Raw genomic sequence first — 13,120 nt, 5'->3', positions numbered from 1 at the left:
GAAACTTAGATCTTTTTGTCGATGTAGACGGCCTTCTGAGGTGCCGTGGACGTATGGCGAATACCACTTGGAGCTATGACATGAAGTATCCGATACTACTGCCAAAAAACTCTGAGTTCACCGACAGAGTCATCAAGGAGACCCATGAGAGTAACTACCACGTCGGTGCTCCACACACATTGAGTATCATCAGAGAACGCTATTGGATACCACAGGGGAAAGCCCAGGTGATGAAAGTGTTAAAACGCTGCACCCAGTGTGTCAAACACGGAGGTGGTCCATACCGTTTACCAGCTACGCCGGCACTACCTCCAGAACGAGTGAATTATAACACACCTTTCACTTATACTGGTGTTGACTATCTAGGACCGCTGTTTGTGAGTACCCAGACTGGCAAAGAGAAGCGATGGATAGCTTTATTCACGTGTTTGACGGTAAGAGCCATACATCTTGAGCTTGTAAAGGATCTTTCAGCTGAAGAATGTCTCCTAGCCTTGCGACGGTTTATAGCTGCGAGAAACAAGCCGCAACGGATATACTCAGACAATGCGACTTGCTTCAAGTTAGTTGCTGAAATGGTACAACAGCCATTCTGCGTTAAGAATGACATCCAGTGGAAATTCATATGTCAACTAGCACCGTGGCACGGTGGATTTTATGAGCGGCTGATAGGCATGGTAAAACATTGCCTCAAAAGAACACTGGAAAAACACCTTCTTAACGATACCAGGCTACTAACAGTGGTGAAAGAGGTGGAAAATGTGCTTAATTCGAGACCACTGACAAGAGTCGGCACTGAAGTGGAACATGTTCTCTGTCCAGCAGATTTTTTAAGCCTAGGACAATGTTTAACTATGAGACCGTCCACCGTGGATTCACCGACTTGTAACACGGCTACAAAGAGCGACCTTGTTGAAAGCTGGAAGAGAGGGTATAGCATTCTGGAGGAATTTAAAAGAATGTTCATCCAACAGTATCTGGCTAGTCTCAGAGAGAGATACAAAAACTCACCCAAGCAGCCTAGAGTGAAATCTCTTCGATCACCACAAGTAGGCGACCTCGTACAAGTGAAATCGGACCTCAAGAACAGGAACCTCTGGAAAGTGGGGAAGATCCACGAACTGATCAGAGGAAGCGATGGCGAATGTAGAGTAGCGAGGGTCAAGACTGACGATTCTACTTTAACACGTTCTGTTGGCCATCTGTACCCGCTGGAGGTGGAGGACGAGACACCTGACATAGAACCCATGGCGGCAGATTCTGTTGAGGTCGAGGAGGTCACTGGAGAGGTGGAGGTTCCAAGGAGTTTGAACCCTACACCTGCACTCGATGAACAACCCGACATCGAGATTGATTCTACGGGTGACTGTGGAGTATCCAGTCCTGATGAAGTCCCACCATCAGGGGAGCAGCCGGAGGAGAGAGGCGTTGGTCGGAGCAAGCGGAGCGCAGCGATTCGAGCCAGGGATAAGATCCTGGAGTGGACGCGGAGCTTGCTCGCCTTGCTGCAATAACCTTTTTTTTCGCTGTCGAGAGTGTCGCGCCGAGCGCGATGTAAATTGGTAAGTGGTATTGAATAGGTTACTACTTTGTCATGTGGCAACACGGACAGCTCGAATGACAGCTCCAATGGCGGGACGGAAGCACATTGGCGCCATTGGAAGAAAAGCAAGGTACGTGCACGTGGCGTGAGACGGCGCGGGGTGTATGAAATGAGGAGTACATGTAGCGCCTCCACGCCGTTACAGGAGCCTGCCCTGGTGAGTGTTTACACACATATTTATACTTGTATAATCGACAATACTAGCTACATGGGAGTGGAACAAAGGGTTAGCCAACGGCCTTTGGTTAACGTAGTTTCACTAAGTCGTAGTCCAATCCTGAGGTGTCTACCTAGACAAATAATACAAGGACATTGGACTGGGGAGCGTAGGGCTCCCCGGAGTGTGTACCGGAAGCACACAGGCAAAGCATGTAGTACGGTCGGTTATGAGTTGGAGTAAGGGTCGGGTCTAGTGGGGGCAGGCTTATGGAGGACCCCGTGGGGGCAGCGCCCCCACGTCCAGGTGGTGTGTAGGACACCAGAGTACTATATGTTCAGCTAGTACTTAGTCTGGAGGCGAACCGATCGTACAGGGAGAGTCACTCTGGATAGGCCAGTAGACTTGACTCTCATTAACAGACGTGCGATGCCAACTCTGGAGTAAATATACATATAACAGTGTGGTCGAAAGCGACCCCTTCTCCTACTCTCATGTAGCATGGCGTTATATGTATTACTGATATGATGAACCCTTGTTGCCCACGCGGATCCATACCCAAGTCGGATTCAGGCATGTGTGTTACACAACGTCGGGTATAAAGGGGGCGACAACAGAAAGGGCGCAAGTTTTCTACGGACGAACAGTTGGTTGGTGAGTTTGAGGAAGAATTAGAATTAATTAATAAATAAAGGAAAGTGGGAGGGTTGGATAAATTAGTGGTTTGTGCGTATGAATAAATGTATTAATTGTTGTGGGGCTTATTTTGAAAAAATATAAATATATATGATTACACGACAAGATTTATTGAACACCCTACGTATTAAGGGTAATAGCCCCGGCGGAGTAGTGCAAGCGGGACAGCAGTGTAGCAATCCATAGACCTGACTTCACTGGTTCCTCAGTGCCACACATAGTCTTACGAGGCGGCCTGCGTGCCCTGCTCTCTAATATGTGGGTCAATACTGCTTAAACGCAAACGATTGAGATGTGTGATTTTTTTGACACTGAGTGTATTTGCAGGAGCTGCATGTACTTATCAAGTGTACCCCAACAACTATTTCATATTTATAACGCATTATTAATAATAAATATGCTCTTAATGTTATCTTGACTTCTGTTGAATAACTATGTTTTGAGAAAAGTGGCTAAAAGTGATGATTATAATTACTAAAACATTATAGGTAACTTCATTTTAGTGATTTAATGTGTATAACGACCGAAGTCCAGTCGTTTTGATTTTACGATTACTTTTTATTACCTACTGGGTCAAATAACCGCACCTCTAAGTCGTTTTTCAAACGGTATTACTTGGTATTATATAAGTAAAAGTATGACTATGTGGCCTTATTTGAAAGTTAATTTTAGTCTCTATCGGAAAATGCCATGAAATTTATCACATTTCTCATAAAAAAGGGAATTTTCAGCAAAAGAAACCAACGTGTATCCTTGATAAAATTACAAAAAAAAAATAAACACAATAAAATCAACAAATAAAAGAAAAAAATACTTAAAACTAAACTTAAACCCTAGTTTTTCCTCCCCTGGGCCTCTGTGTAGCTTTCAGGCCAGAGAACAACCCATATGTAACCTTTACCTCCCCTTTTAAACTCGTCTAGTGTATCAAACCTAGAGAACCCGTAAAATTGCATCCCCGCTTTTTTTCTTTGTAACCACCGTAGACTGGCGATTATTGATTTTAAGAAAATGGTTGATATTGTTTCTTAAAGGACTTTAATTGTACTTTCAAATGATACCAATATTGATATGTTACGATGAATAAGATTAGAGGTATATCTGCTTGAAACGAATTTTGCGCGAGGTGTAATTTGGTAGACGCCGAATGTATGGGAACGCGTGTCAAGCGGTACTCCCCGCCTACAGGTATGTGCTTGTAGTTTGCTTATTTATTATCTGATCGTAGAAATTTAAAAAGCAACAGATAGCTTAATAATGTAGTTAAATGATTTATATAACATATTTTTTAGCTAAGTGGCCGTTTTCATTGCCTTTTTGAGTCACAAAAATAAAAAAAGAGAGTAAAAAAAAGTATTTTTTGCATTATTGTTAATTAAAAAATAACTAACAAAACTATACTTTTCACTTATAAGAAATCTTAATCAGCATGTTATACGCTTTCAATCGACACCTCATTTTTCAAAATTGGATAAGGGGTTCTAGACAAATTGGCAAAAAATTGAAACCCGGGACCGCGATCTTTGTGACGTCATAGTTAACCCCCCACAGTCTGAGAATGCGACAAGTCATTATTTCGTACTCAGTAAAGTCTACCGATCACAACGATACCACTTGTCAGCAGTATACTCTCCAGTCACATCAACTTTTTCCGAGACCCTCTCGCCGCTCTACTAACATAAGATATGATGTTTTGTTAGGTAGGTTTAAGGTTTAGGACTACTGAATGTATTATGGTATTGAATTGCCTACTCCGGTATTCAACTGTTCTATAGCTATGATTTATCCCAAAAGATTTTATTTGGTTGCTTGGTTGCAGGGGTGTGTGTCAGTTAAAAAATTTGAAATCTATTCTCGAGATATTTAGATATGTGACAGACAGACCGGGTTCCTTTTGTACCTTTTTGGTATGGATCCCTAAAAAGGTAATTATAATTTTATCAAGTCCTAAGACACACTTTTAGATACACAACATTAGTCCAAAAAGTTATTCATAAATTACTACATTTTTAGGGTTCCGTAGCCAAAATGGCAAAAACGGAACCCTTATAGTTTCGTCATGTCCGTCTGTCCGTCTGTCCGTCTGTCCGTCTGTCACAGCCGATTTACTCGGAAACTATAAGTACTACAGTGATGAAATTTGATGGGAATATGTGTTGTATGAACCACTACAAAATTATGACACTAAATAGTAAAAAAAAAGAATTGGGGGTGGGGCCCCCATACATGTAACTGAGGGATGAAAATTTTTTTTCGATGTACATACCCGTGTGGGGTATCAATGGAAAGGTCTTTTAAAATGATATAAAGTTTTCTAAAAAACATTTTTCTTAAAGTGAACGGTTTTTGAGATATCAGCTCTCAAAGTCGTAAAAAGTATGTCCCCCCCCCTCTATTTTTATAACTACGGGGTATAAAATTCTAAAAAAAATAGAGGTGATGCATGCTAATTAACTCTTTCAACGATTTTTGGTTTGATCAAAGTATCTCTTATAGTTTTTGAGATAGGTTGATTTAACTGTAATTTTGGCAGGTGTATAAATTGACATAATAAGTTTATTATATTTGCTGCTACGGAACCCTTTGTGCGCGAGCCCGACTCGCACTTGGCCGGTTTTTAATATACCAATTGTGAATGTGTGTACTAATGAGTATAATGATTGGAAGAAGTGTGACAAAGAAGGTTTGTGTTTGTGCTAAAAATAAACTAGCACATAGACTCTATTATAGGTCATAGCGACTTCTTGGCTCATGCTGGTTTTAAAATGGCCTATTTGTAAATTTGGCAAAAATAATGTTTTCAACAGAAAAACAACATCTTTAATTGTAAAACTGGCCTAGTGGTATAAACTTACTCATAATATAGCACTAAATGCCTAAAAAGTTCTTCATACTCTCCCATCTAGGATAGATTAGAGAATCAAAATCTATGCCCATTCAAATTTTATCAATATGTGAATTAATATATATTTGATTTGCTAAGATAAATTAAGAAAGTTTTATTTTCAAACACAATATGTAATATTAGTCTAAAACAGAACCATTAAGATAAGCAATAAAAGCATAGTCACATATTTTTAATGTAAAAACGATGGGGTGTTATAAGTTTGACGTGTCTGTCTGTCTGTCGGTCTGTGTGTCTGTCTATGGCATCATAGCTCCCGAACGGATGAACCAATTTTTGATTTATTTTTTGTTTGAAAGCTAAATTCATCGAGAGTATTCTTAGCTATGTTTCATGAAAATCGGTCCACTATATCAGGGGTTTTTTCAAAATTTTAATTTGTGGTTATTGAACATCAGTTTTGTAGTATACTTGTAAATGTGAAAGCCAAAGATAAGTTTGTTTACAAACAAGTATGCAGCTGTTATCAGTTATAGGTTATGTTCATTCATAATTTGCTGTCATAACAAAACTGAATGAGCATGGTTTATATTTCGTTTTTTTAAGGTTTCTTTCTGAAATATTAGCTGACCTAGAGGTATAGGTCCCTTCACAAAAGCTTGTATGATTGTGTGGATTACACCTGCATTGATTTGCATTGAGACTGTCAAGAGTCACCATTAAATTAGTTAATGTTATACACAGATTTTAATTTCACTAATTTATTACAATCATACCAGCCCTTGTACCTAACTAATATGGCTCCTTGGCTGCAGAACGAGAGCATGCCATGGTTAGGCATGATCAGAATCCTGGCCTAATATTTATATGCAACATTTTGGGGTCTACAGTACAAGATTTGAGCCCACAAATAATAAAGTTTATTGTCATAGAAAAATACTAACAGTTGATGTTATAAAAGAGGTCTGGCTTGTAAAGCACACAGCATAAGCTTACCATAATACACATTTATTTGTGTTTAGATAAAAACTACTTGCTATTGAAAGTATTTCATAATGGATATTTGCCAGGGAAACTTGTGTCTTTCAAATAAAACACATGAAAAACTAATTATACTTCTGCATTGCGTTTTATCAATTAGAATATAAAAACTTGTTTTTGGTTCCCTAATTGTTAGATAGTATGTCATACAAGTTTCCCAATAAGAAACAATAGATATGTCACATTAACTAGAATTTTATACATAGATATATTATGTACTCCAATAAGCACTTAAAACGCCAAAAACATAACAAAAGGAGAGGTTTTGAAAACATGCGGCATGTAAACAAAGGTGAAACACAACTATCCCAATACACCCAGTAGTATTAAAACTTACTATTTACTTAGTAACATTACAATTACAAGGAAAGCATAATATCCTTACCTTTTCTGATTCTTGATTCTTTTTCTGCTTTGGAGTCCGTTCATGTGACCCTGCCCTCGGTCTCTCCGCAGCCTTATAAAATCCCTGATGGTGGGTTATCAACCCCCTAGTAACGGCGCGCTTCGCCGCGGCCTTCAACACTGTTCGCACATCAACCTCAGGGTCCACAGTCACTTGGTATGCCTGCTGCAGATGTTTCTCTATAGTCTTTAAGTCACTACCGTCCCGTTCACCTAACTCACGCACTGCTTTAGCCACTGCTCGCGACACATCGATGTCCAGTGCTATCCTAAGAGTCCTGCTCTGTAACCCGCCCGGGTCCTTGTACGAGCTCTGCCCCTTGTTGTACACTTTCAGCACGGCACCCTCACGCACGGCCCGCTCCAGGCGCTCGGAGACCACGTCCTCATGATAGTTGTGATGCTGCCTGATCGCGTGACAGATGCGCTCCACGCTCGGCCGCTGTTTTTGTGAACGTATTTTCCGAATCGCCTCGAGTATCCATCGCTTCCACACATCCTTTCCGACGTCTTCCGGCTCGCTCATCTTTGTCTACGATTATTTTGATCGGCCGTCGGAGTAACGGTACGATACTGGAGCGCTGTCAACACCCATCGTATTTTGGCGCCTCGAGCGAAATTCCATTTTACGAAATGGAACCTCGCCGGAAGGTGCCGGAGAGCGCAACGCGCTGCCCGACGCCGGCTCAGAGCATGTTGGCGGCCAAGCGGGCGCCCGTGGGTGACACATCGCGCTTTGAAAGCGGGTTTCGGCGGAACGAGCATCCGATGGCGGCCATCTTGTGACAATCCAAATTTACGTCGAAGGAATACACGCGACGTAAATGCTTTGGTTTAGTTACACTTCACTAGATAACTACAACAAAAGGGTTGATTGATTTATAGTTCCTTATTTACCCCTCACTAAAAGTAAAATAAAACCTAATACAACGGAGTCCTTTCCGGTTCTTTTTTTTTTCACAATACGACTTCACAAACAAACAACACAAAGTGATGACATGTAATGATTTGGTGTTTGTAGCCCGCAATGATTTTCAATAGCCAATTTACTTTTATATTAATGGTTTATTACAAAATTTACTTGAAAACATTCACAAAACACCAACAAAAGGCTCTTCAAAATGGCTATCAATCAGTTGCTATATGAAAAAAATATTTTTGATATCCTGCTTGTCGCCGCAAAATGTATTGCCATTTTAATTACAATTAATTTACCAAAAAATATGTTTTCATACCATTATTGTCTATGGTCACACTTATTTATAATATTTAAGCAGAAAATTTAAAATTACATAAAATTTAACGAAATAATAGAAGTTTATTTGACTTTCCCTAATACTTCACTGAGTAAGTATATTTTAGGCCCATATTAATAAAATTTCCTTGAGTTTGACAACCAAGATGAAACTGAAACATGTTTGTATTTTAATGATTTGAAAAACGCCTCAGCGGATCGCGCGGTCAGCGAGTTTTTACGAAAACCAAAACAATATTTTCAAAGAAACTTGTAATTGCACCCGAAGAATCAGTGAGAGTCGAATAAGAAAAAGCACCAGATAAATAAATCAAGCTTCCAAGGAAAAGTAATAAATAATATCAGCTGATTGAAAATTATCGAGAAAAGGTTGTGCGATTGTAATACAACACCTAACCGTACTATTTCAATATCTCGAGTGAAAATGCCGTAAGTATTTCAAACATTTACTGAAAATGTTAATTATTTATGTCTAATACATACATTTTCAACGAATTTTATGTAATACATGATTAAGAGCATGATGAATCCACTCCAAACGCTTCGATAGATCTTTTTAACTACATAATTATTTTTTCTTACTTCAATCAAGATTTTGACATCTACCCACCTAGACACAAGAAGTTTGTTGTTGTTTTTATTTATTACAGTCCAATTATTACGCTTTAATATGATTCAAAACGTTGTGTGACTTCAGATCTCTGCAGATAGGTAAACAAATTCAGGAAAATTACGCGAAGTTCCAAAAGTTCTCGAAATTCCCAAAGGAAAATAAGTATGCACATGCAGCACTACCATTGTAGGATGTTATAAATATAAAACAAAAATAAATTAGAAAATTCCTTTATTCTACAACAAATACAAACATAAGTACAACCATAACATGATATTTCATCAACAAATGTAAAACCACTGTATTTTACAGGTCCACAAAAAACAATAGAAAGGAGAAAGAGCCAAAGTTCAACAGTAGAAAAATGAAAGAAAAACATGATTTCAACATGAATGATGTGCCCAAAGTTATTTTCAGGATAACTCCTGATTTGTACCCTGACAGAGTGACACGGGGTACTATAAAGATGCTGAACCACACTGTTAGGGATTTCATTATAGTGGAAGTTTACAGGTGCATGCCCTTATTGGGAGATGAGGAGAAGATTGCCCCAGACTGGACAGAACATATTGTTCGTTATGATATAGTTTTTATTGATAAAAAGTAATTCTGCACCAAGCTTGATATTACTTTTAGAATGTCATATTTTTATCTAATATTTTGTATGGAGCTATATCTGGTAATATATTGTTAGTGTTTTATCTTAATATTTTTTGTTTTTGCAAGATAGTAAAACTAACTTGCTAATATAGTGTGATAGACTATCACACCATTTTGTTTTCCATTGAAGCCATAGTGTAAATCTGAGATCTTACACAGACTGATTTAAAAGTAAGCCTGAACCTAGTTTAAATTTAGTTAAGTATGAATAAGAATTGTTAATTACGCTTTTCATAAATAGTTAACAATAGTATATACTTTGAACAGTATAATCCTCTGCCAAAAATATCATGGCTGGCCCATGCATTAAGCTATAGTATATGCATGTTGATTTGATAACAGGAATGTAAGCTTTTTAAGTTTTTAACATTTATTTACTGTTGACTACTTTCTAATTTTCATGTCATAATATTGCTATAAAAAAGTATGTTTATAAACAACACTACCAGCAAAAAGTATTTTTAATACTATTTTAATATGCTCCTTTGTAATTATAGACATTAATAAGCTGCTGGGTCAATCTGTGGCAAGAGTAACATGAGTCACGATTTTACGGCATGTTCCATTTGTTCTCGATGTTAGTTCAAGTGATAATCTGTCTCTAAACAAGTGTTACTTTCCCGATATATGCATAGATCCTTTCATTTACAGCTGTAGTTCAAATAAACAATCGATGAAGTCGTGACTCACGTTACTTTCACGTGGATTTACCCTGCTTCTGAATATGTAAATTTTCCTAGCATAATTTGTGTTAGTTATTAATAAAATGACCCACTTTGTTGCTAGCCATAAAGACGAGATTCGCATGTATCTTCATATGAATAAACTGACAAAGCGGCTTTATAGCAATTGACAAAGTGGGATGCTTTACTAAACTCTCTCACATATCATGAATGTTACAATTGTTACATGACTGCCTCACTATGTTAGCTACCTACGAAAATCTAAATTTTGTTATACATCTCCGTCTTTCAATTTTGAGTGACAGAAGTAGTTAAAGAATTTAGTTTTTCGAAGTAAGGGCTGATAGAAAATTAGCAATAATTTACTTTTTACACTGCATAACTTGGTCCATTTTTTTTAGAAAAAAGATTTGATATAGAAATCTGTACACTATCAGAAATACGTTTGGGTATGTTTCAAAGGTAGTGTATCTTTAGAAGGTTAGTTTACATGGACATACACTTTAGATTTAAGACAAATTTTATCATAACTATAAGTATTGCTCAGAAGCTAGATTTTATTACAAGTTTTGACTTTTATTACTTAGTTTAAGGTAACTTATAACATTTCATTGTTTCTTAAATAAATCCAACATTTTTCGTGATACACTAACATGTATTGCTTTTTGTAATGTACTTAAGTTTACAGAAAACATAATATCACTCATTTAATACATGTAATTGACATCAGATCCACATATTATTCGATAAATCTGTTCAAACGTTTTTATAACAAGTCATAACTAAGTACTGAGTTTGATTTTATTACACAGCTGTACGATTCATACAATGTAACACAGTTATAACAACCAAGGTATTTTCATTTCACAATACTTACTTTATATTAGTATTTTCTAGTTCTATAATGCTATATCTGGAATTGGCTACAAATAAAAAATAAATCTTACGAGCATAAAGCCTGACCAGTAAATATATGACTAGGCGCCATGTTGCGGAATTTTATTAGAACTATTTTCTTCATACTATACTGGACTGTCAACCCATACATCAGAAAAACAGCGCCCTCCTGACAACAGTCATACATTTCTGGCCAGGTTTTACATCTCATGCAGTTCTGGGTAGTTGGAAATAACTCAACAAATTAGACAGAAAAACTGTTGTTTTTACCAGGGGCTACTAGAGAATGGACAAGCCGCCAGCAGACGCTAGATGTGGGGGGACCCTTAGCTCATTGAGCATACAGCTGTCGTTGTGTGCGTGCGTGATGACACGACTCGCTGGTCGTTCGCACGTACACAGACATGGAAATGACGCGCGTGTATTGCGCAATAGCAGTGTCCATCTACAAGTGTGTATTTTGTGGTGTGGGTTCAAGAATTTGCGACAGGCATATTCAATACAAGTCGACCGGCTTCTCCGATGTCCTTCCTATATTTGTGAATACGCCCCTGACCCTTTAGCACAATTTGCCTTGTCGCGCGCGAGTCCATACATCAAGCGCGACTTCAAGTATGGACTCGCGCGCGACAAGACAACTTGTGCTAGAGAGGATGGTTATAACAAAGTTCAAGTTCCATTGATGTTATAAGGATTTAAGTTCTACAGTAGCGGGTAGCTATTAGTTATCAACTTATCATCAATTATCGTATAGCAGGATAAGTGCTATTACTTGTGCGAGATCTACAAATCGACGGCGAAGTAACAAGAACTCCTAAGTACAGGTCGATTACAAAGATATGTATAATTTTTTCACCTTATTACAATGCAATAAGGTGAAAAAGTGGATACATATCTCTGTAGTCGACTGTACTTAGGAGTTCTTGTTACTTCGCCGTCGAAATATTTGTTTACACTAAGTGGTTCTGTATTGCGTTGCCCGTTTGCATAACACATTACGCTTAACTTTATAAAATAATGCTGTTAAATGGAAACAAAATTGACAGGGAATAGAAAAAGAGGAAAAAAGGAAAGTAGGCAAATGAGCAGACTGATTGGTTAAGGGTAAGCTACATACATGCAACATGAAAGGAGTTTGAAGTGCGTTGCCTGCTTTTAAATGGGAGTACGGTTTTTTCTTATTGGTCGTATAAGTTTCAAAACACCGTAGGCGAGTTAATTCCAGTTTTTAACTTAATCGCACTTTCTTCAAATTCAGACATGGCTATTTTTTTATTTCTGCAGAATTTGCCTACACGGACTGAAAGTAGGAATCGAAAAAGGTCATGGAATACATTTTATATTGTCCATGGCTCTGTTGTTTCTAAATTTATTCCTTGATCATATCCGATTCCCAATATCAGACCATGTTGCTGGCATAAGGATTTTATCACATCGTTTTTGTAGTTATTATATTTTGTACATACATAGTATTTTTGAAATACATAGACCATGGTCATAGGTGTCTTTATAAAATCATAGGGATGAGCGCTCACGGGCAAACTTTAGTCTCCGCAACCATTTTTTCTCACAGACCATAAGTCTATGGGTATCAGTAGGTATAAGGTGCGCACACGTTGCGACGCAACTTTTCAAACATTGTATGCGAGAAAACAAAATAGTAGAGGCGACAAAATTGCCCGTGGCGCATACTCTAATACGATAAATCTCGCTAAATTGTACCGAGATGAGATCTGCCCTATGTTTCCTGTTCGAAAAATACTACAACTGAGGAGTGTCTTTTCGAAAGGGCTTATTTCCATTTTTTCTTTTTTTTTAAACTATGAATGCAGTTTTTCTTAGTATAGAAAATTACGCGTTATTTTGAGATAAAAGTTCAAAAAGTCTCGCCTTGGTCTTTAAAAAAAAGATTAACATCAAAGTTTAGAACACATTTTGAAAAATGTGTAATGATTATTTATGTGGATAAACCAATGTATGTAGTACAACAACATTTATATCAACTAACGTTAATACTACACCTCTACCCGTACCTCTACCCTTCCATCTTTGTCTCGGGGATGGTTGGGCTAGACACCCTCGGTTTGAGGAGGAAGTTGCTGCTCCTGATACACTATCTCTCCATCATCCACCACCATGTTGATAGCCCAGATGTGTTAGGAAAGATAGGGTTATTAGTTCCCAAGCGTGTGCCGCGCGACTTGGAGGGGGCGGTGGCACCACGTCGCCGGCCGTGTCTGCTGCAGCGGCCGACCGCTCGCACGT

General features: G+C 38.1%; 1 protein-coding gene and 1 long non-coding RNA gene across 6 annotated transcripts in view; one reads left to right on the top strand and one right to left on the bottom strand.

The window, feature by feature from the left end:
* The window catches only part of LOC125231450 (histone acetyltransferase KAT6B), a 47,262-nt gene extending 39,324 nt beyond the window's left edge, over window positions 1-7,938 (bottom strand). The window contains exon 1 of one of the 5 annotated variants that reach the window (XM_048136910.1): window positions 6,728-7,938. In XM_048136910.1, the coding sequence (XP_047992867.1) occupies window positions 6,728-7,273 (546 nt within the window). In that variant the 5' untranslated portion in view covers window positions 7,274-7,938. The remainder of the gene's footprint in view (window positions 1-6,727) is intronic. The other 4 variants (XM_048136911.1, XM_048136908.1, XM_048136909.1 and 1 more) reach the window with 4 other exon arrangements.
* Window positions 7,939-8,209: 271 nt separating this feature from the next.
* LOC125230821 lies at window positions 8,210-8,994 on the top strand. The gene is made up of 2 exons (XR_007177559.1): window positions 8,210-8,431; window positions 8,928-8,994. It is a non-coding gene; the product is annotated as an uncharacterized LOC125230821 (long non-coding RNA).
* Window positions 8,995-13,120: the final 4,126 nt, after the last annotated feature.

This window comes from Leguminivora glycinivorella, chromosome 11 (genome assembly GCF_023078275.1).
Source record: "Leguminivora glycinivorella isolate SPB_JAAS2020 chromosome 11, LegGlyc_1.1, whole genome shotgun sequence".
Taxonomy (NCBI): domain Eukaryota; kingdom Metazoa; phylum Arthropoda; class Insecta; order Lepidoptera; family Tortricidae; genus Leguminivora; species Leguminivora glycinivorella.
This window is presented reverse-complemented; position numbering and strand designations above follow the sequence as displayed.